Source organism: Periplaneta americana, chromosome 15 (genome assembly GCF_040183065.1).
Source record: "Periplaneta americana isolate PAMFEO1 chromosome 15, P.americana_PAMFEO1_priV1, whole genome shotgun sequence".
Taxonomy (NCBI): domain Eukaryota; kingdom Metazoa; phylum Arthropoda; class Insecta; order Blattodea; family Blattidae; genus Periplaneta; species Periplaneta americana.
Genome location: NC_091131.1, coordinates 137,286,959 through 137,311,257, shown reverse-complemented (window position 1 = coordinate 137,311,257; position 24,299 = coordinate 137,286,959). Strand labels below are relative to the sequence as shown.

The window sequence follows — 24,299 nt, the reverse complement described above, 5'->3', positions numbered from 1 at the left end:
AAAACAAAAACAAGTTATGGTGTTCTTTCTCGCTAGCAGCATTTTGTTGACATTCCATAACTTATTTAATCATTCGATAGTGTTTTGTATACTGCTATAGTAACAGATATCACACGACTATATTATTATGTTGCGTGTTGAGATTGGGATGTTTCGTTCTATTATGCAGTGGCATCTTCATCAGCATGAGTAATTATTGTGCTGTGTAAGGATGAAATAAAAGAATTAATATTTATTTATATTATTACAAAGGATCAAAGGCTCTGACAAAAAATATTTTTGTTTGGCAACTGATAAAATGCTGAATGCGAAATGGGAACACTATTGCAAAAGGAAGGACAAAATTACGAAATAGAGTAGATTCTTTCACGAATTGATCATTATAATTACTTACTTACAAATGCGTTTTAAGGAACCTGGAGATTCATTGCCGCCCTCACATAAGCCTGCCATCGGTTCCTATCCTGAGCAAGATTAATTCAGTCTCTACCAACAAATCCATTTTTATATTATGTTCTCATCTACTTCTCGGCCTCCCCAAAGGTCTTTTCCGTCCGGTCTTCCAACCAACACTCATACTAGATTCGCCCATACGTGCTACATGCCCCGCCCATCTCAAATGTCTGGATTTAATATTCCTAATTATGTCAGGTGAAGAATACAATGCGTACAGTTCTACGTTGTGGAACTTCATCCATTCCCCTGTAACTTCATCTTAGCCACAGATATCTTCCAAAGAACCTTATTCTCGAACACCCTTAATATCTGTTCCTCTCTCAAAGTGAGAGTCCAAGTTTCACAACCATACAGAACAACCGGTAATATAACTGTTTTATAAATTCTAACTTTCAAGTTTTTTGAGAGCAGGCAAGATGACAAAAGCTTCTCAACTGAATAATAACAGGCATTTCCCATATTTATTCTGCGTTTAATTTCGTCCTGAGTGTCATTTATATTTGCTTTATCATAATTACAGAGAATAAAAGATGGTTATTATTTAATTGGTTACTTTACGACGCTTTATCAAGTGCTATAGTTATCTAGTGTCTGAATGAGATGATAATGCCAGCGAAATGAGTCCAGGGTCCAGCACTGAAAGTTACCCAGCATTTGCTCTCAGTGGGTTGAGGGGAAAAAAACCTCAACCAGGTAAAGGCTAGTTCACAATAAACTAGGAACGGAAACGAGAACAGAAATAATGTTAAAATAAATATATTTAAATGTGAGCATTCACAATTAACGAGAAGCTTACCAGGAACGACAAAGTTAATTGTTAATGCTCACATTTAAATGCATTTATTTTAACAATATTTCCGTTCCCGGTTTATTGTGGACCCCTTAACTTGCTCCAACCAAGATTCGAACTGGAATCCGATCGTTTCACAGTCAGGCATGCCAACCGTTATCCTACAGCAATGGACTATTATTTGTTATCATTATGATCATATCATTATTATTAGTATCACTATTATCATTATTGTAATCATTAGGATGATCAAGATTATGATTATCAGGATGGTTATTATTTTTTATTATTATTATCTTGTAAGTATCAATGCTGGGTAACTTTCGGTGCTGGACCCCGGACTCATTTCACCGGCATTATCACCTTAATTTCATTCAGACGCTAAATAACCTAGATGTTGATAATGCGTCGTAAAATAACCCAATAAAAAAATGTAAGTATCATTAGGTACAACATATTAGGAACCTTATTAATTCTTAATTTGTTATTCTCGTTCCTATAACATATAGGCTAATTATTGTAAACCATATAGGCCTATATCATTTTATATTGTAACATGGCTACAATACAATAAGGATTATTCTGTAACAATAATTTATAACTTGCACACCAATAGAAAGTGTAGTTTTCTATAGTTAATATTTTTATGTTTCGTATCATTGTGTTACAAACTCTTTTTTATTTAGTTGCTACAAAAGATAGCCTAATTATTGTAAAGTGTAAACCATCTTGGCCTATATAGCCTCATTTTCAACTACCTATATTAAAATACCATTTAATAGTATCCATACAATAATGAGTTTTCATGCGTTGAAGGGTTCTGTACAAATTTTACGCTACAAACATTTGAGTCATGAGTCCTTCGCCAACAGCTTCTTTGGTTAACTCACCATTATTCGAAAACCAAAGATTTTGAGTGGCCATCACTTTAAAAGAAATTTCCATTCTTTCTCAACATTTTCCTCACTTTGAACTCCCATCTAACGTGAAAAACAAAAACAAAAAAAAGTTTGCCACTTACCCAAGTATGTCTATTCTGAATAGATCAATCACATCGAAGTTAATATTTTTTTTCTCACTTTCCAAAAAGATTTTCATTTCGATTTTTTTCTATGCTTTTCTTAGACATTGGGCTATCAATTCAAAAAATTACAGCGCGATTGATTAATTATTATAGGAGCTACAACATGATATATATTTAAAGGACTGGGAAATGTATAAGCTAATGCTTCCTATAGAACTGCATGGCTCGTGTGGCATTGCTTCCTTATCATTACTACAATCCCATCTAGTCTTCCAATACTGTCCAGAATGAGTAGTATTGGTAATATCAGAACCAAGGAAATCTTGTGTTCATCATTAATGAGTCATTTGGCTACATTAGGTATGCGCACACCGAGCGAGACTGCAGAGATTGCGCAACCGAGAATGGATGATAATAAGAGGCAGTCTGCCAGACTCTATTTTTCGTGTGTGACCAAAAGAAAGGAACATTAGTTAAAATGTATCATCTGCAATGTCATGATTGTGTAGTGGCTGAGAAACGGAATTATGTATCAGTGGCAGTTAGCAAACAACTTGAAATAATTAGAAAGTGGACAAAAAAAATTCTACAGTTGACATTGCAAAATCATGGAATCTCACCATCTACACTGACATCGTACTTAAATAAATCGCGAAACTACTGAAATTCAAGCAATTCAAGGAACAGAAGTTGTGAGAGAATGCATCAGGAATATTAAATGTAGTGATTTGTAGGATGAACTTATGAAATGGTTTCATCAGACTTCCTACCGAAGATGACATTGTAAAGGGAAAGACAATGAACTTGCTCTTAAACTTGGGATAGAAGGGTTTCAGTGTTCTAAAAGTTTGGCTCCAACAGTTTAAGCAACGCCATAATATAATATGGAAAGCAGTTTGTGAAGAAGTGATGCAGCCAATACCGACACTGAAAAAATGGCGTGAAACCGTTGTCCCAGTAATCATAAAGCATGAAGCTAAAGAAGTCTAGTAATATATAAAACAGCACTGTCCTTTAATGCACAGCCTAAGAGAATATTGGCTATAAATGGTGATAAATATCATGATGGGAAAACATACTAAGACAGGGTTACAGTATTGCTTTGCTGCAATGCTGACGTCTCATAGTTGTGGAAAACATCTCCAGCCACTTACAGCCTTTGTGTTTCAAATGTGCTCACCGGTACTGGAAACATCTAGTGAGATTTTCTTTTTAAACAAGTTTCAAGAAATATTCTATGTCCCGAAATTATAAAATGAATATAATGGATGCAATGTGAGGTGTAGTTGTGACTTTGAATAGCATTGCACCTTTAGTGATACATAACTGTCTCAGAAAATACAATTTTCGATATGGGATCGAAGATGCTGTTGATAAAAATGATGTAGATGGCACTGCTGAGTGACGTGTAAACTTAGATGAAAACTTTAAGATTTCATGAAATAGATGAAATCAAGCTTACAACAGAGCTCCCCCCCCCCCCCCAACAGTAGACTTAGCTCTGCACACACGTCTTTATCTCAGAAGCCAGAAAGAAGTTCAAAATCTCCATTTTGAGATATGGTGAGAAGAATGTTCCACTTTGCATACAGCTTTATGACTTCTTTTGAATACAAAAATATATATGCAACTATCCATTCCTAGAATTCGGGATTACCAACAAAAAAACAAGCATGAAATACTATATATAAATCAACCATAACTTGAAAATCTATGTTTTGGTACTTACTTTCTTTTGTTTCCTGATGCAAGATGTGAGATCACCTTCACGAGAGCGGGGAGGAGCAGAAGGAAGTAGACAAAGCATAATTTATATTGCTCCCTCCAAAAAAAGACGCAGTTACTGCTCAATCAACAACAGACAGTGTTATCAGTCTGAACAATGCCGACAAATATGTTATAAAAGCCTCTGATGTAATTGAGATCTTCAACTTCCAAGCAATACAATATTAGTTTTTTAAACAAAGGTTAAGTCAAGCAATACAACAGCAGTTTTTGAAACAAAGGTAGATTGACCTTTGACCAGTGATTTTGGAATAAGAGATGACGTGATAGATTATCTCATTCGCGAATTTTCCTCTTTGATACTGACCTCTGACAAACTAACTTTCCCATCATCAGGGAGTTCCCCCCACCAATCTGCTGTCACGAATAGTCCAAAATTGTGTAATTCGAAGTGCTTTTTTTTTTCTTTTCGTCCTGAGCACTTGTTTCCAGTAGTGCTTTAGGAAGACTCTTAATCTCAAACCTTATCACTTCCATTTTATATTCTTTGTAATAACTGACAACTATCACATAAGCAATAATAACCATAGCATCCTGTACATTGCATTATCCAACTAAAAATCATTAAAATCTTGCAAAACACTAAACTTAAACGACATCACTTAAGAGATAACCTACTATTTGTTTGAATGACTGCAGAGTGATCCACAAGTTATATGTTGTTGTTGTTGTTTTCTAATGCGAGGCATTTGACAATAAAGTCATTTGACCTCTTGCACTCCAATATTTTTCAAAGATATTATCATGGCCAGCCACTGAAGCACAGATTTTGAGGTGTTCCGAATCCATTTCTTGGTTTGAGTTGCACAATGGGCAGTTAGGGGACTGATATATTCCAATCCTATGCAGGTGTTTGGCCAAACAATCATGGCCTGTTGCCAATCTAAATGCAGCTACAGACGATTTTCGTGGTAAATCGGGAATTAACTGTGGATTTTGATGCAGAGAGTTCCATTTTTTCCCTTGAGATTGTGTTATCAAATTTTGTTTGTTGAAGTCTAAGTATGTAGATTTAATAAATTTTTTCACAGAGTAATACATAGATTTAGTAACAGGTCTGTAAGTAGCAGTGCTGCCCTTCTTTGCTAAAGCATCCGCATTCTCGTTTCCCAGGATTCCACAATGGGATGGTATCCATTGGAATACAATTCTTTTATTGAGTGATATTAATTGAGAGAGCATTTTAGTTATTTCTGCTGTTTGAGATGAAGGTATGTGTTTAGAGACTATTGATAGAATAGCTGCTTTGGAGTCTGACAATATAACTGCATTCCTAAATTTATTGATGTGGCATAGAAGATTCCTGAGACTTTCACTTATTGCAATGATTTCTCCATCAAAACTTGTTGTTCCATACCCAAGAGATCTATAAAGCGAGAAGAGAGAAAGTGGAGATCAAGGATCCGTCAGTGTATAAATGAAGCCAGTTTTGTGGAGGGTACCTAATATTAATTGTCTCTAAAGACAATTGTTTTAGTATTTCAGTGTTTACTTCTGATTTTAGTATTTCTTCTGTTAAATTTAGATTATATTCTATATTTAATGGAGTGAAAGGGTTTGGTTTAATTTGTAGGTTTTCTTTTAATTCGGGATATTGATTTTCTGTTTTAATTCTTGAACAATGGATATGAAACTTTTTTGAGTTTTCAATCTACAGAGAGGACTGTATGAATGCCAATTGTTTCCTGGTAATCTAATAAGTTTTTCATATTGAATCGGTGCTTTTTTTTCTATTGTCATTTTGATGCTGTTAATATTAGTGAGGAATCTCAGAATCTATTGGAGTTGTTTTGATTCCACCAGTAATGAGTCTGAGAGCTTGGTTTTGAACATATTCTATTTCATTTATGAAAGGTGAAGTAATTAAAATTTCTCTGCAGTATGTTGGCACTGGCTGTATAAACATTTTGTATGTAGTGTTCAAAGTATTCCTAGAGCATCCCCATTTCTTTCCTGCTAGTCTTTTTAGAAGGGAGAATCTTTTACGAGCTTTTTCAGAAATGTATTTCAAATGGTTGCTCCATGTTAACTTACTATCGAAAATAACTCCAAGATATTTGGATTCATAAGTCCCAGGAAGGTGTTGGCCATTGTATTGGATATTGAATTCTCTTTCTTATTTACCAAGTGAAAATATTTGGTAGTTACTTTTGCTTAAATTGAGTGTCATCAAATTTGATGTATTCCATTCATGTAGTTGATTTAGAGCTTTAAGAGCAGAATTTTGTCTCTATGTCTGTAAGATCTGGAAGTCCACAAAACTATGTCATCTGCAAATAGTGCTATTTTCATGTTTGATTCCTCTAATAGGGAGGGTAAGTCATTTATATAAATATTGACTAAAGTTGTGCTGAGGACAGCGCCCTGAGGTAGACCTCGATATGTTTGTCTGTAACTAGAAAGTGAGTTATTGAATTTAGTGGTAATGAGTCTTTGACTAAGGAATTCTGATATCCATCTGAACATATTGCTGGAGATACCTAATTTCTGGAGTTTTAGTAATAATTTATTTCTCCAAACAGAGTCATATGCTAACTGAAAGTCAATAAATATTGCCAAGGTATCTTCTTTCTTGTTAAAACTATCTTTTATTTCTTGACCGAGGCGTATGACTTGTTCATTGGTAGAGTGTAGTTGTCGAAAGCCGGCTTGTCTTGGTGATAAAAGATTTTGGGATTCTAAATACCAAGTTAATCTGTTGGAGATCATGGACTCCATGGTTTTTGCTATCATGCTTAACAGTGCTATTGGTCGATAACTATTAACATCATGAGCAGGTTTCCCTTTTTTGTGAATTGGTACAATGATTGCTTTTTTCCAAGCTGCAGGAATTGAGGTGTTCCATGATAAATTGAAAATGGATAAAAGTACAGACTTGGCTTTTTCCCCCAGATGTTTAAAAAATTCGGAATGAATGTTGTCGGGGCCAGGAGATTTCTTGGTTTTTAAATTTTGTATAGCTATATTTAATTCTTTGGAAGTAAAATTTTGATGAAATATTTCAGGTTTTGTACTAGTAATATTGTTTTTATTATTTTTATGTAATTCTCTTTTGATAAATTTGTCAGTTTTTTTGATATTGGGATGTAATCTGTGAGAATTTGAGTAGTGTTTATTAAATGGGTTTGCTATATCTCTACTATCTGTTAGTGTTTTGTTATTATGAATAATACTTGGCTAGTATTTTCCTGTGTAACAAGTTATATGTACACACAAAAAAAAAAGTTGGAAATTTTTTCACCTCAATGAATACTTGCTTGTATATTTGGAAAGATTGGAATCGAAGAACATGAAGATGGGCTGTTTGCCTAATACATATTCAATTGCAATATGGTAGAACGAGAAATTTTCTCTACTTCATAAAATAATGGTCTGTCAGAAAATTTTATCCCTTGCTTTTTTCTGGGCAATAGATAATACATGAAATTTTGTGAAATATACTAAAGAATTAAATAGTTATTGAAGATTTTTTTGTAGCAGACATGATATACTTGTATGCACATCTGCCTTTTCCTTAAAAATTGTTAAATTATTGAGAAACCATTAAGTAAATTCATGTAGGGGTCATTCCATATCAAATCAACAAGGCGCTCAACCCGACCAACTCAGATTTCTTTCAAATTTTGAGGCTTTGTTTCACCTGCCGCGCTAACTAAAACTGCCGAGTTTCATATGTCCTGTGCTTTTCGTTTTCTGTCAGTGGCGTTTCAAACATGAAGAAAAATCATATTTTTGTTAGCACGCCACTTCAATTAAAATTATATATCTCAACGACTCCAGATAAATTTACAAAAATTGGGTGATACATTCTTAATATGTGATAGTTTTATTGCTTATATTGTTTTCTGCATGTATTCAATTACACTAAAAAAAACATGGTGAAACAATTTTCATATATTCATATTTAAAAATGCAGGGGTTCTATTTTAAGGAAAAAAATATATAGTACGCCTCAATTACTGATATAATGAACTGATAAGTTTCAACTTGGAATCATCATAGGTTACAAAGATAAAAATTATTATGTCACTGCAAGCGTAAGCTAACTGTATAAGTCGCGATAATTATGTCCCACACATTCGTTATATTTAATTATATTTGATCATATTCTTGAATGTCGCTATGTAATTTAACATGTAGTACATAATTCGAATTTTTTAAATTAATATTTGAAATAAATTATTGTCACATGGATTTTGTTAAACCTGAAGTTCTGTAAGAAATGCTTACCTTTCATTGCTGAGATGAAATAGCCTGATCATCTTTCCAGACAGGATGCTGCGTTGTTTCAGCTGCATTTTAAAACTGCTTAGCAAGTATAATACCCATTCTAAACAGCAGGACTGTATGAAACTTGTGTTCCAGGCACTATGGTGGATTTTGCAAATCGAAGAGCAAGCATTTTTTCCTCTTCAGTATAGCTTTTTTCAGTCACATAAACAGTATTAATGTTTGGGAGATGATTGTTGTCCAGTCGTACAATTCCCTAGGTGTAGTTATTTGTTTATCGGATGGTCCCTGCAAACTAGCACAAGCCGCAAACCTTTTAAGTGCCCCATCTACAACATCGCATGCTCTTTTGCCATGCGATATGCAAAAATAATGCAATTCTGTTGGAAATCCAAAATCTTCTTCATGTAATGTGAGGTTCAGGAAATTTTTTCCTATTTTTATATTGAGCAGAGAATCCTTTGGAGAAATACATAATTTTTGTGGTGAATAACAGATGTTAGTTTTAATGACTCCATTAGATATTTTTGAAACAGATGTACAGCTGTAGTGTCATATTTCGGGCAGTGTGAAATTATTACCAGCTTTTTAATAGAGACTGTATCAGATGACGATTCGTTATAATATATTACGAAAGTATGAATGGTTGTGTGCACAATAGTCCTGTGATATGACTGAATTTCATCCTGGATTACGAAATAATAGTTTTCAGCGAAGTCGCATAACACAACAAGCTGGCATGGCTGTAGAAATGATTTCATATCACGTATAAACTTACTTTGTTCAGATGATATAAATGAGTGAATCAGTAAATCACCAAGTTTCTCCAAGAGACAGTCGAAAAATTTGTCTGTGGGTTTCATTATGGTCACAAGCGTTGATCGGTCAGTCGTCATCCACTGCTTGTAGGTCACTGATTCACTGAAGTTTTATACGAAACATTTCTCTAAACCCTCTCTTATTTTGAATGGTTCAGGACATTCTGTACATTTCCTGAACAAGCAAATTATATGAGAAGGATTGCACACCATAGTAGCCAAGATATGTTGATAAGTTGGAAGGTATAAAGAAAAATTTTTTTGAAATCCACGTAGACCTGAAACTTTAATAAATTGCTTCCGGCATAAGTTTTACATTCTGATAAGGACACAAACACAGACAGTATAGTTCCACTAATTCCAGCTAGAATACAATTTCTTGGTCAGTGTTAGAATTTTTAGACACTGCATATAATCCATTTCTGCTCATGTGATTTACTCCCTGATTCTTTAATCACAACAAATGTTTCTTACCAGGCATCATTCTGCTTATCTCGTCAGAACAACAGAATTCTTTAACTTTACCGGCAACAGCCGCGAGCAAGGGTTTTCCAGGTTTCGGATTTGGTGAACACAAAATTCCCTTTCCCTTTGCCAGGACTTTTGCTTTCCGAATTATGTATTCGGAAGCTGAAAGAAACGCTTTTATTATATTATTTACGCTCCAGCTTTTAGGTAGTAGTGTTAAAATGGTGATTTTCTCACTTTTACCTGAATTTTGAAAATTTTCCTGCAACTGAGACAAAATTTCAGAATCAGAAAGGTCCTGGTTCCTCGGCGTCTTTAATATCGAAGACTTTATCTTTTACAATATTTTCAAATTTCTGTCTCTTATATTTCTCTTGTTGTAGCCTTTCTTGTTTAGTAAGGAACATACCTTGGTCAAAAAGACTTGTATTTAATGAACTTACATTTGCTGTAGAGTCGACGTATTCTTCATTACTAGGGTCATAAGGATTCTGCGTAATAGCATCATATTATATTTTTATTTCTTTGCGACACATAGCGCACACCTTTTGTTCCTGTTTTAAATCAGGAAATACATGAAGCATCCACGATATAACACTTCTTAAATTTTTCCTCTAATTACAATGCCCAGATTTCTCAAAGAGATTGCAGCAAACATAGGCCTATAACTTAAAACGCGACTCCATTACATCGCACAAAACTACCACATACTACAAAAACTAACGACACTGCACTTGAAACAGATTGCACGTTTTGTATAAATTGAAGACAGTATAAACTGCCGCTCATGACGGCCTGACAGATCGATGACGCAGCTTATCAGACAAGTACGGACTCGTGCGCATGCAGTGTTGGTGTAAGACAGGTTTAAGTGCTACAAACCAATACATTGATATATTTTTTTACTGATATTCCTGAAACGTTTCCAAAATGAAACTTACACCAAGGAGAGAATACTCTTACCTCTATAACATACATTTTTCGCGAAATAATTTATGTCCCGCATTTATAGATATTCAATGTTAAAATATGTTTCACGTGACTATTCAATAAAGAATTCATTACTTTGATGCAAACCTATTTTTATTGAAACGTATGATCCATTAGCTTTAAAATAAGCCCAAGTTTAAAATTCTACCTCAATTAGAAGAGAAGTTATGAATTATTTTTGTTGACATAGTATGCGACATTTTTACATTTTTTCTCGTATTGACAGAATTGCTGTATGGATATCGTGCATTATTGAGGGATAAAATTTTACATAATTAACTTAAGGTTCTTTACCATCCCACCAAATTTAATGAAAATCTGAGGTGGTCTGGTTGAAAAGTCCACTTTTTTGTGTTGATTTGACATGGAATGGCCTGTAGTACATTATCACTACCAATAAACATGCATTTATCTCAAAATATACGAATAGTTTGTTTTATTGGAGATACAATCAGAATTCAAAATGAATTGAGAACCAAATACAAATAGACATCTTCAGCATTTTTTATTAACATCAATTAATACACATCCACAATAAAATTAAAAACTTCAAAATAAAAACCTAACATGAGAGAAAGTTGTTTAAATGCTTCGAGTCCAATATGATACATTACCTTAAATTTGTGACAACTACAAGTGTGTTTGAGGTAAACTGTTTAGTTTTAAAAGGCATCAATATAAGAAAATCGTAAATAATGCAAATCAAACACTTTCCTTTCTCAATCCATTTACTATTAAAGACTCGAATTAAATCACAATCAAGCTATTTGTCAAACATTCAGTCGTGCAATAGGTACTTACATCCAAATTTACATAGGACATTTACTCACAATGCATACGGCATGCCTTCAATGATATATTTTTCACTTGAGTATGGGAGTGCTGCAAAATCATTAGAAAATGAAAGTGTGTATTTGTAGACTATTAAGAAAACAGCAAATTCATGAAAACTAGAACTGAAATGGTTGTTAGTGGTTTGTGACAGTAGAAGAATAGAAATTATGTTTTTCTTAATGCTTGGTACATTTCATATTCACTGTTGGTGTAGAACTTGTCCAGTATCTTCACTTGAACAGGAAACTGAAACAAAATAAATTTTGATGACATTAAATTTACATTCGTTAAAACACTTTTCACTGCAGTGAACTGTGTGAGTCGTTTAAGTGAATGACATAAATGATGTTTTGTTACTCAAACTGAGGTAAAGTAAGATGATCAATTTTGGTCAGTGGTCTTTATAATTAGCACGGACAGAGTTAATTCGATTATTGAAGACTAATGAATTGTTGGATATTTTGGAAACAATGGAATACGCAGTGGAATTAAACAACAGAAGTCATGAAGTTTACACATTATTTCTCGAAAGTTTTATGCATTTCATAACAAGTAAAGTATTTGACTTCAATTATTATAAATTGTACAGTTGGAGTAGATGTAATTAATTTTGTACAAATTCTCGTTACTATATAGCTTTTCGTCTATTGTAATAACCAGTAGGCCTACTCCTAATGTTGTTACACTATTTATGAAAATCTTGATAGAATTGTATATTTGTCATTATTCACATTGCTAACAGAAGTTGCTAGTGTCGAGAAGCATAGACAATTTAGTTAATCAGTGACTATTCAGAATGGAGCACACAGATAGTGGGTCTACATTACATTCATAATGAATGACTGAGAATTGTAGGGATCTCATAGTACTTGGAGAAAACCCTTGTGTTGTTTGGACCAAAGCTTGCCCAACACAAGTTACAAATTCAGAGTAAATCGACCAGGATTTGAATGTGCGCCACCCGGCTTATAAGCCATCTATGCAAAAAGAGGAATATATTTTATGGTCCAAGAATACAAAAATACTCTTACAACTGACTGAAAAAGGGTAACCTTTTATTACAAAAAACAACCTGAACATAACACATATAGTATTCAGTGGCTTTTAAATTATCTGTGACAAAGAAGGAATTGTTACTATACATTTGCGACTTGGAGGGAGGGGGGAGAAATTGAGTAGGATATTTCCTTCTTGCTCCATTTCCATATGAGTTAGGGTTGTATTAATTTTACAATACAGTGATTGTAAATATCTTCTCTAAGATATCTGTCTGCGAAGCAAGATTTAGTAGATATGAATTCTTCCTACAGATGAACAAAATTTGTTCATTCTATTTTCGTAACAGTTAAGATTACATTAATTTTACAAACCAATTTGCATAGATCTCTTCAAGCCTAAATATTTTGTGTGAAGAAGTTTTCAATTGGAGGTGTGATTATGTAAATAATTTCTTAGAAACATAGGGAGACATACTGAGATAATGCCTACATGACTTAATTTATCACTTTTCCTTGCATAACAACAAACTGTAAAACAGGGCTGGGCGCCTGGAGCGAATTCAAACTCTAAACGGGGACGCTTAACCCATTAATGCCCAGTGGTCTAATTATAGACCATTGCACACTCGACAACATTATATTTTTTTTACTGGCGCCACTTTAATTCTATATTAGTGATCATTGTAATTATATAATGTAAGATGTTAACTAAATATGCCACCATTTTATCTTCCTTCAAAAATTGTAATTCATTAAGGTACCTTGGTTCGCATTAGTAAGGTGCAAAATGATGTTGCGCTGTGTAAAGAATGAAACTGTTTTCCCGTGTTACATTGTCTTGATATTGTTATTGGCTTGTGATTTAGTAGTGTTAAGGTTACTATTATTGCGTCGCACAAAAAAAAAAACACACACAGATGTATGTAATATGATTGGAGCAATGTGAACTGAAACAGCTGCGGTCTATAAATAGACCTCTGGGCACTTATGATATCACGTGAATACAACAGCAAAGAGAGATGTGACTGCACTCAGTACCGCAACAGTTGATATCACCAAGTGACTGTGGGCAGTAGCACTGTGGTATTTCAAGTAGATTAGCATCTGAATGCTGCTTTATTATTCGATCCCCAGAACTTTTCGTATGTGAAGTGGAAATAAATGTGATTTTGTGTACGTCTGCAGTGTATACATCTTTGGATTTATTCACTTTTACTTGTAAGTACAATAAATAATATGTAATAATAATTTGTCTGACAATAATGAAAATCACGTATCTCAATTTCACAACACATTACAGTATTCAGGAAAGTATTCACTATTGTAATGATATGATATATTGCTTCAATTTCTTTCGCAATATTATGTCAGATGCTATCACTTTTGACTCATTTCACCTGTGACTAACGTCACATTGAGACTGTGTATCCTCTGTGTAAATATCTCGAGTTACGAGGTTTTCATCATATGTCGACGAATTACTAGGATATAGATAGAATATGTTTACATGGTGTTACTGTTTCAATTTTGTGTCATTGGGGAATACGATTAACAACACGTGAATTCTCGCATTATGAAAATTATATGCTAATATTTCTCAATTTATAGATTCCATTCAGAGGGATGGCAAGCAGTTATGACGTAGTATTCAAAGGGATTACGCTAGATGATGCTCTGGATATTGTAAATGATGATATATTTGCTAATGAAATTGATGTCCAATCAGAGAAAGTTGATACTGTAATACTACCCCCTGATCCAGATAGTCTGACAGATGAGGATGAGGTGCCTGATGATGTAACTGGGATAGCGAATGTCAAAGATGTGCCTGGGCCGGTGGAAGTACATTTCATAGCTTCTGAAAATACCAACTGTCCTGAAATATCTACCTCCATGTCTGAAAAACCAACTAAAAAAAGAAAACTCTGCAACCAAACAGCAAAGTACGGAAAATGTACACCCAAGTACACGAAAATTCAAGAAAATGACCATGCTTCACATGAAACATTGGAAGAAATGAAAAATAATTTAAAGAATTGTATGCCATTAGAGATTGGGGAAAAAATTCTGAACTACAACGATATATTTGACTTTATTGTGAAGGAGTCTGTTTCCTATGCTGTTTCATGCAAAAATATTTTTGATTTCACTTTAGATCCTGATGAACTGAGAGTCTTCTTAGGCATATTATTACTTTCGGGATATCACCGACTCCCTCAAAAAGACATTATTGGTCGGAGGAAGCTGATTTGGGATTGGATATTGTGAAGAATGCAATGTCTCGAAATCAGTACCTAAAATTGAAAAGCTTAATTCATTTTAACGATAACACTGATGCCAATGATCAGAAGCATGATAGAGGATTCAAAGTGAGACCACTTATATCCATGCTGAATGCTTCCTTCCAACAGTTCGGTATATTTTCAGAACATCTTGCCATAGATGAGATGATAGTGAAATATTATGGTCACAACTCATTGAAACAGTTTATTCGAGGTAAACCAATTCGATTTGGTTGCAAGCTTTGGGCTCTATGTGGTTCTAATGGATACTGCTATAAGTTTGACTTGTACTGTGGTAAGGACGCAGCTGGAAGTGATGTCAGTAATAGGCATGACTTAGCCTTAGGGACCAAAGTTGTGCTGAATATGTTGGATTGCATTGTACATCCTCGGGCTCATGACATATATTTTGATAATTTTTTTCAAGTAGAGATCTTTTGCTCCACCTTCAGGATCTTAGTTTCCGGGCTACAGGAACTGTTAGAGAAAACAGAATGGATGGTTGTCCTCTTCAGGATACGAAATTACTACAGAAATCAGCACCGGGATCCTATGATTATTCATTTGACACTAATGGTGAAATTCTCTTCGTGAAGTGGAATGATAACAGATGTGTAACTGTAGGAGCAAACTTTGACGTAGTTGAGCCAATGGCTTCTGCAAGCAGGTGGAACAGAAATGCAAGACAGAAGATAAGTGTGCAACAACCATTGGTCATAAAGAACTACAATAAGTACATGGGTGGAGTTGACCATCATGATTGGTTAGCAGGGAAATATGCCACTACAGTCCGTGGAAAAAAGTGGTACTGGGCTCTCTTTGTAAGAATGCTGAACATGGCTATAGTAAATGGTTGGATTATCTACAGAGAAATACATGGACGAGACTCTTTGGCAGTGGCGTATACTGGTTAAAGGGTTTGGGCTACCACTGACCCTATTATTACACAAAATATATTTTTAAATCCCTATAATAAAATTCCTTACATATTTATGTGAATTCCAGACGTCTTGATTGGGACGAAAATACGTTGATGACTTCGTCATTGAAATTACAGTTGGGCCACTTGCAAAGTTTCTGTAGAAATGACTTTTCAATGGACATCAGTGCCAAGCCGGATAAACGTTCTTGTGTATGAGTTGATCTACAGTAGGATTTTATTCTCTTCAACGCAGAAAATGTTCTTTCTACCGATGCTGACGTAGCTGGCATTGTCACAATTAATCTTGCCAATTTAAGGACTTCATGAATAACTTGGTTCAGCTGGTTTTCATATATGGCAGATAATATTTCATGGATAGGTTTGTTCGAAAAATCAAAGACTTCTGCTGAATATATTACACTTAATTCATTTTTCAAACGTATTTGATCAAAGTGACTGTTATAGGAATGAAATAATTTGTTTAGTGCCTCATTCGGGAAGTTTTCTCTATAAGCAGAAAATTTTTGAGAATCTAGAAGATGTGTGAACTGAAGCTTTCCATAATTAGAAAATCTGTCAGTAATTTCCATGTGCATACGATCTAGTATGTTGTAGTACAGCTGCCTGTATTTCAATTCATCATCTCCTTTTCTTCGCTTTAATGGTGGTTTCACTGTATTGGCTGAAGAATTTTCATTTTCCATATCACTCCATATGGACGGAAACCCACTACGTCTGAACTCGGATATAGTATTTTTTTTTTAACTTTGATACCTCTTGCAAGTAGTATGCTATGTCTAGACTTTTCGTCTGAAGAATATTGTAGAGCACATCTGTATGTGCGAACACTCTAGCATAGACTTCAAGAAGAAATATATTCTGAAACTGTGTGAAAAAATTCTAATATCCTTGAGCCTGCACAATTACAGCATCATCCCAGTTTTCTTCAGAGTCATTACAAATGATATTTTTAAAGAAAGCAGTCCGTTTTTCTCTGTATTCCTTTACTGTATTTACAAGCCGAGATGTAAAATTCAATCTAGTTGGTGCTACTTTTGGGAGTTTCTTGTTCATAAATTCCTTGAGTTTTCTGATCTTTTAGGAGATGATGAGAAAAATGCAGCTAAACCCGACAGTGTTTTGAAAAAAATGCGGCATTCTGGAATGGATGAAGTAGTTTGTTGCAAAACTAAATTGAGAACATGGCTGTAACAATGGACAAATAGTGCTTGAGGATACTTTTCTTGAACTTTTGTTTTCAAGCCATTAATATTTCCCGCCATAACTGAAGCACCATCGTATGTCTGTGCAATTAACTTATTGCCGACATTGTAGTCTGCTGTAACACCTTCCACATGCTGAAACAAAGCAGCAGCAGTTTTGTCCGAACTGACATTTGTGAATCCTATAAACCGTTCTTGAACATTGGCAGTACTGTCGACGTATCTTAAAACAGTGGACAATTGACTCTGATTAGAGCAGTAACTTGTTTCATCAACAACAATGGCCACAAAAGGTTTTATGTTCTTTATCATAACCCCACTTATAGCATATATTAAGTCATTCTGAATTGTGGGAGAAGTACCATGAAATACTGTTGAACTCTCAAGATGATTGGCCAGTAAATGGTCAAATTCACATAAGGAACTTAAATATTCAATATAATTTCCTATATTGTCTGATTCCACACTCTCGTTATGACCCCGAAAAGCCAATTCTTGTTTTCCTAGAAAGCAGACTGCGTTAATAAGACGCAGTAAAATATCCCGATTTTTTTTTCACAAGAACATTGTGTTGGTTGATGTGTAGAGCTTTTTGCTTATCTAGCTGTAAATCAATTCTTGTCTTCCCAAAGTTTGCAAAGTTCATGCTACTACAAATATGAGCTTTTGATTTGTCGTATTCTAGGACTGCCGTTCGAAGGGAGTTCATGTTAGAAAACCCCTCTTTTGACCACACATTAGTTTCGCGGCTAAATAACAAACATGGCCAGCAAAATAGTTTAGACAGTTTAGAAGTACCACACAACCAATTCCACTTACCATATGATGTTGAAGTGAAATGGCGTGTGTACTCACGCTGTTTTTCTTTTACGTCCATGGACAAATTTAACTCAGGAGTGGTCTTTCCATTTTCACAATTTCAACTTTCTCGTTGTTATGTACGACGGTTAAAAGGCACTTTTAATAAACCTTCTATTACACAGTCATTTTCAACACAAACCTCTCCAGAAACTTGTTCTCCCGTATTTTTCACAATATCACTTAATTGGGAAATTAAAAACTTAATAATGCACAATTAATATAACTCTTAGACATTCGAACAAATCACAGATTTAAAATAATGCACTGCAAGAACACAATCACATTCAGAGCTAGCGTACTAAGCGTATTGTTGCTTCACACCTGCGAAGAAACCGATCACGAGAGCGGCAACTCACACGCCTACACTGCACGATAGAAACAGTAGGGAGTGGGGGGGACGGGCAGTTGTGTGAAGGACAGCGTGAGCGGAACGGTCACAGGCTACCTCATGTAGCAAGTGGTTTCTCCAGCGATGCCGCCTTGACAACTTGTTTCTTTTCGAGAGCAGAGAGCGCATATAAATCTAACAGTTACTTTAATTTTAATTACTATGGTAAAACTAATAATACAAAATTATTACATTATGTTATATTATAAACTTTTTCTTTTGTAATGTCCTTGGGCTACCGCCGGTAGCCCCGATAGTCCGCAAAATACGCCGCTGCTCTTTGGACCTACTTGAATTCTGACGATGTTTGGCTGTTCAATATCTCAAGATGTTTTCGAACCGCAAGAGGATGGGGCGCCCTCTTTCATCACCTCGAGGAGTGTAATTTGATATGAGATTTGATGGTAGAGGTCACTTCATGGCAAAACGACCCTCTCAGAGACACTGCCGGATGGAAGGGTGTAAAGGAAGACCAGTAACATTCTGCAAGAAGTGTGATGTAAAAACACTGTCAGAGATGCTTTGAGCCTTATCACACACGATAAAGGCTGACATTCCTACAAAAAAAAAGTGTTTTATTGTTGCTATAGAATTGTATTATTACATTAAATATTAAAATTGTCATATATAAATTTACTTACATTGGTGTAAACGTTTGTGATTATATTACATTAAATAAATAAAAAAAATATTTACTTTAGTGCTAATGAATACGAAGATATCATAAGTGCCCAGCGGTCTATTTATAGACCGGGTGATTTTCAGCTACTTGGTGCTCGGTGGAAGAAACAAAACATATTCTTGGCATATTATGGACTAGATTTATCAAATGGACATATATTTTCAGTTCGTTTAAAAAAAAAAAAATAACTTGGGCGTTAATGGGTTAATATTCATTTGTCACGGCATCAATGCTGCGTGGTGTTCAGCGGGGAAGAAAGGGGTTGAAGAGAAGTCATATGGCTCCCCGTGAGAGAGTACAATTCACTCTTGGTGCCCAGCCCTGCCGTAAAACAATAATAATAATAATAATAATAATAATAATAATAATAGTAAATCGGAATTTTATGTAATTTTGAAGTAATTAAATTATATTTCATATGCAGGTGAAGTGACTCAGATAATAATATAACTAACCCAAACAGAACATTTTGAAGCTAGTAACATAATGTCAAAAAGTAACTAAAATTCTAAATTGATGAAAAAGAAACTGGTAGTGTCAATGCACATAGAAAGCGGCAGAGATATTTTTTTAATATCACATCAATAATTCACATATATCTTAATTCTGAACAAAATTACAGTACAGTATGATGGTGATAAGAAAACTAGCAGATGGTATTATCAATGAAATTTGAAACAGAGAGACTATTAATAGTTAGCAACATTAGTATACAAAGCAGAGGGCTGGGTCACTCCAATGTTATCATTCAAGGAGCAATGTAATCACTAATCACCGTCATCAAGATTCGAACCATGACTCTTACTGAACTCATAATTCATGTCACCAAGATTAAGGAGCTTTGTACTAGAAGAAACCAATAGTAGTATAAACCATTATGATTTGGAATTCAAGGAGAGAGATGTAACTACTATAATATTTACTTACCTGTACGGATATCCATGTGCTTTTGATCGGAATATAGATAAAACAAGACTGAAGAATGTTGCCACTAACACTAAACCTACAATAGATAATATTCTACGTTTTCTAACATCTCCTTTATGAGATGCTGCTTCTGTCATCAGAATCATACCAAGTACGATGGCAGCATCTGATTATCGGTTAAGGTAACACCTAGAGCATTATCACAGAACATCAAATTAATATCTGGTCAAGTCATTAAAATTAATTTGCAGATACCATTGTCTAATGCGAAAGTGTTTTAAGTGTTCAAGAGGTATCATTTACAAGAAATAAGAGCAAATTAAGTATGCCGAACTCTACTTTTACATTAGAACAATTTGTGTTTTCCCTATATTTACAGAATGATTGTCAGTTCTTCAGTCTTCTTACACTCAATCTATATTTTTTAAACCGTATCTTTACTTCAGCCAAATATAAATTTAATCAATTCATGAAACCAATGACAAACTTGAAAATTATTGCTTGCAGTGTGTCAGCTGATACTGGCATTTGTATTTTTCAATAACTGTTAGCCCTGAACATTGTTAAAATGCATTCAAGAGGAAGAGAATTGTATGTGTATTTTACAAGGTTTTATCTTAATAATTACAGCACAACTAATTTTATTAATATATGATGTATTTTATATAGCTTGAATTTATGTCTAATGTGATTTTCAAACATTCTGAATTATTGTAAAATATATAAGATAAGCCATTGGTTACAAGAACTTCAACTTATTAAATATCGTACTTACAATTTCCTAACACATGTACCATTCTCCTATTTTAATTTCCCGATAGGTGTAAAAGCAGAGTTCGACAGTATGTACAGAAATGGTAATGTTCAAAATCAGTTTTCTGTAAAATGCCGAGAAGAATAAATTTCTCGTTTTATATGACAAAATAAAAATATAACTGTAATAATGATTATTTTCTTCTTATTTTGAGTTTCAACTTTCATTGTCCACTTTATTGTCATTGCTGTAAAAGTTTTTGAACTAACAGAAGGGAATTCACTATTTTTTTTATTCAGTTTACAATGAAATTTCACAACAACAAAGTGATCTGTATATCCCACTGCATCTACGGTCATGATTGCCTCCTCAGTGCTCCTTCAACTTCACTAAATGTCTTGCCTTGTGTTGTCATAACAAAGGCATGTTTACTTCCTCTTAAAAACTGTTTTGTTAATAACAATGGAATTAACTGTTTTGGGCACATTATAAATAAAAATATAATTAATTATTATATATGGAGAAGAATGGAGCATGTGAAGTGGGCAGACAGAATAAGAAATAATCTGTGTTGGTAAGAATGGACAGAGAAAGAATGATGCTCAAACTGATCAGTAAGAGATAACGAAATTAAGTGGGTCACTGGCTGAGAAGAAACTACCTACTGAAGGATGCACTGGAAGGAATGGTGAATGGGAGAGAGTTCGGGGCAGAAGAAGATATCAGATGATAGATGACATTAAGATATATGAATCGTATGCAGAGACTAAGAGGAAGACCGAAAATAGGAAAGATTGGAGAATGCTGTGTTTGCAGTGAAAGACATGTCCTCGGGCAGAAAACTATGAATGAATAACTACAAATTTGTATAGATAAAAATTACATAATAGGCAGACACAAGAAATTTAGTATTTCATTATATTGTCTCATTGCTGAATGCTCGCCCCTGACATGGCATGGGAGCCAATCATGATACTCTGTTATGTGCAGTTGTTTTACATGCAATACCATTAAGTTTAGTAACATGAGCTGCTGCAAGGAAGTCAAAGAGGATAGGAATTGCAAATGAAACTTTTAGAAAAAGGAGTGTTGTCTGCGGACTTAGAAAAAGAACTAAAAGAGACTAGTGAAATGCTTTGTGTGGAGTGTGGCACTGTATGGGGCAGAAACATAGACATCACAACGATGTGAAGAGAAATGTCTACAAGAATTTGAAATGTGGATATGGAGAAAAATGGAGCATGTGAAATAGACAAACTAAGAAATGAAGCTGTGCCAGAAAGAGTGGGTGAAGAAAGAATACTGCTGAAACTGATCAGGAAAAGAACAAGAAATTGACAGGTCACTGGCTAAGAAGAAATCATACGAAAGACAACATTAAGATAAATGGATTCTATATGGAGACTAAGAGGAAGATGGAAAATAGGGAAGATTGGAGAATGCTGGGTTTGCAGTGAATGGCTTTCCCTTGGGCAGAAAACATGTATGTATCATTAAGTTGAACAGAGAGATTAGTGCAAAAGCAGGTTATTTCTCTGGCATGCTGGAAGACTACAGCTTGTAGCAGGGGGAGAGATGTTAATGAATGGTTCAGTGGTGAAAATGAGAATTTTAGTTTGAAAATAGCATAAAAATGCACTAAGAAATGTAATTAAAAGTATGAACTTATAAAATATCGACTCAAGATCTATAAAATGTTAGCAAGATCACTGTTTGTGTATGGAAGTGAGGGATGGAAGAATGGCAAAGATAGAGAGAAGATGTATTGAGAGAGCTACTGGTTATTAACTCCTGAATCACAATGAAACTGCATTATTATAGAATTACGAATGCACCAATAAGAGCTCTGTCTAAGGTACGGATACTGCTGTCTTGCATGTCAGTGTTGGAGTCAAATGCTGAAGGAAGAAACCCTTAAAAAAAAAATATATATATATATATCGTCTTTCAGATGGACGAGTTATTGTGACAAGCAAGAAACTGAATGGATTAAATAACATATGGTTATGAAACATATGACAATTAAAATTAATCTTTTACACACATCAGCTATGATATTAAGACAAGAGGAAAAAAATATGAACTTGTTATGCAAGGAAAGATGAATCTTAAAATGCAATTACTGATTGTTTGAATGTAAACCATTTGATATGGACATGTATAAGGGGAACACGAAAAAGTTAAGTGCTGAAGGTTACACAATGAGAGAGAGAGAGAGAGAGAGAGAGAGAGAGAGAGGGAGAGGGAGAGGGGGAGAGAGAGAGAGAGAGAGAGAGAGAGAGAGAGAGAGAGAGAGAGAGAGAAATTACAGATTGAATTGGAAAGGTTTTTAAGAAATGATGAATAACCGAATTTTTAAACTTTTAACTTTAATGTCAACGGGAATGGTAAATCTAGGATACGCAAGAAATTATACATTTTGACCATAACAAGCCATATGGCCTAAGATATGAAAAGATTATGAGTTATAAAGCGTATGAATAAATTTGATTTGCTGAAATGTGATTTTTTTTCTATTAAAGGGGAGAGAAATAAAGTATCAACAAAAATGGAGAGATTTACATAGGATACATAAAGGCCGTCCAAAAAAGAAAGGTGGACCAAGAATGACTCACGGACACTGTAACGAGCCTTGGGCCTTATACTTGTTTGGATGATGATGATGACGACAAAGTGTATCCAAAACAGAAGACAAAACACTGGCAGATAAGGGATGAGATTAGTCTGAAGTAAGAAGAGATACTAGGCATTTAATCCGCGAATAAAAAGTATAGTCTTATATTAATTTATAAAAAGACGGAATTCCTAAAACTGTTTTGCTATGAATGAGTTAGCTGATACAGATATAAGTACATTATTCTCAGTTAGTTTAAAATAATCTATTGTATGTAACTTGTTCGTGATTACTGGATTTAATTCCTATTGCTGAGGTTCTATTATAAAATATTGGGGCAAAAGAAAAGCATGAGCAGTGAGTTTATTTATTAAGCAGAAATCTATTTTGGCAATAAACTTAAACCTATAACAAAGAAAAAATGAACATAATGTGTAATATTAGGTGTTAAACAAAGGATACTTAGAACCATAACTATGTAGGTTTCTAAAACGAACTGTCCCTGAGATGATCCATGAATGTAGGCAACACCACCTGAAGAAGTCTTGTGCACAAAAGGAGGTCCTCGAATGTGGTTCCACATTTGTCCTGATACCATAGCGAAACAGAAGAACTGAAAACAAAAATGTAACATATCCTAAATAAGAAAAATTACGCTCTTTTAATTTAAGAATACTTACGAGATCACAGATATTGGTAAATATCGCACAAATGAAGTTTGTTTTTTACATATCACAGCTGAAGATTATTGAAAAAGGACTTGTGATTCAGAAAAGAGTCGAGGTAAGTACTGTAAGGGTCTTAATGTGGGAAAACTATAAAGGAAAGTTTCGTAGAAGGAAAAGTTTGGCAAGGATACGACTTCTTACATCTCAGAAGATATGAAATGTTTTGAATCATAAATCTGAAATAGAGAGATACAAATCAAAATGACTAAGTAAACTTATGGAATTAATTTCAGGGTTGATTTAATCCATAAGTAGATACATTTAATTTCTATTTTCTTTATAATACCTTAAGCTCAACATATGCATGCCTGCGCACACTATTTAGGGGAATTTAAGTGAAAATATTTTAACAGCTTGAAGGTGAAATCGATAAGAACTGCAACTTCTACAGCTTCTTCCCTGACTGTGATAGTTTGTCGAATATTTAGAAGTACCAGTATCGAGTTATGTGTTTTGAATTAATACAACATTTTAGCGCATGCTAGATTAGATAGTCTGCAAAAAGAGTTGGTGCTTTTTATCTTA

The 24,299-nt window shown here is 34.3% G+C and overlaps 2 protein-coding genes across 4 annotated transcripts in view; one reads left to right on the top strand and one right to left on the bottom strand.

The window, feature by feature from the left end:
• The window catches only part of LOC138715379 (glycerol-3-phosphate phosphatase-like), a 181,222-nt gene that overhangs the window by 138,255 nt on the left and 18,668 nt on the right, over positions 1–24,299 (top strand). The window lies entirely within an intron of this gene.
• The window catches only part of Ostgamma (oligosaccharide transferase gamma subunit), a 62,376-nt gene continuing 49,124 nt past the window's right edge, over positions 11,048–24,299 (bottom strand). The window contains exons 6-8 of the mRNA XM_069848228.1: positions 23,509–23,659; positions 19,679–19,844; positions 11,048–11,641 (exon numbers count right to left, since the gene is read on the bottom strand). Of these exons, the coding sequence (XP_069704329.1) occupies positions 11,626–11,641; positions 19,679–19,844; positions 23,509–23,659 (333 nt within the window). The 3' untranslated portion in view covers positions 11,048–11,625. The remainder of the gene's footprint in view (positions 11,642–19,678; positions 19,845–23,508; positions 23,660–24,299) is intronic.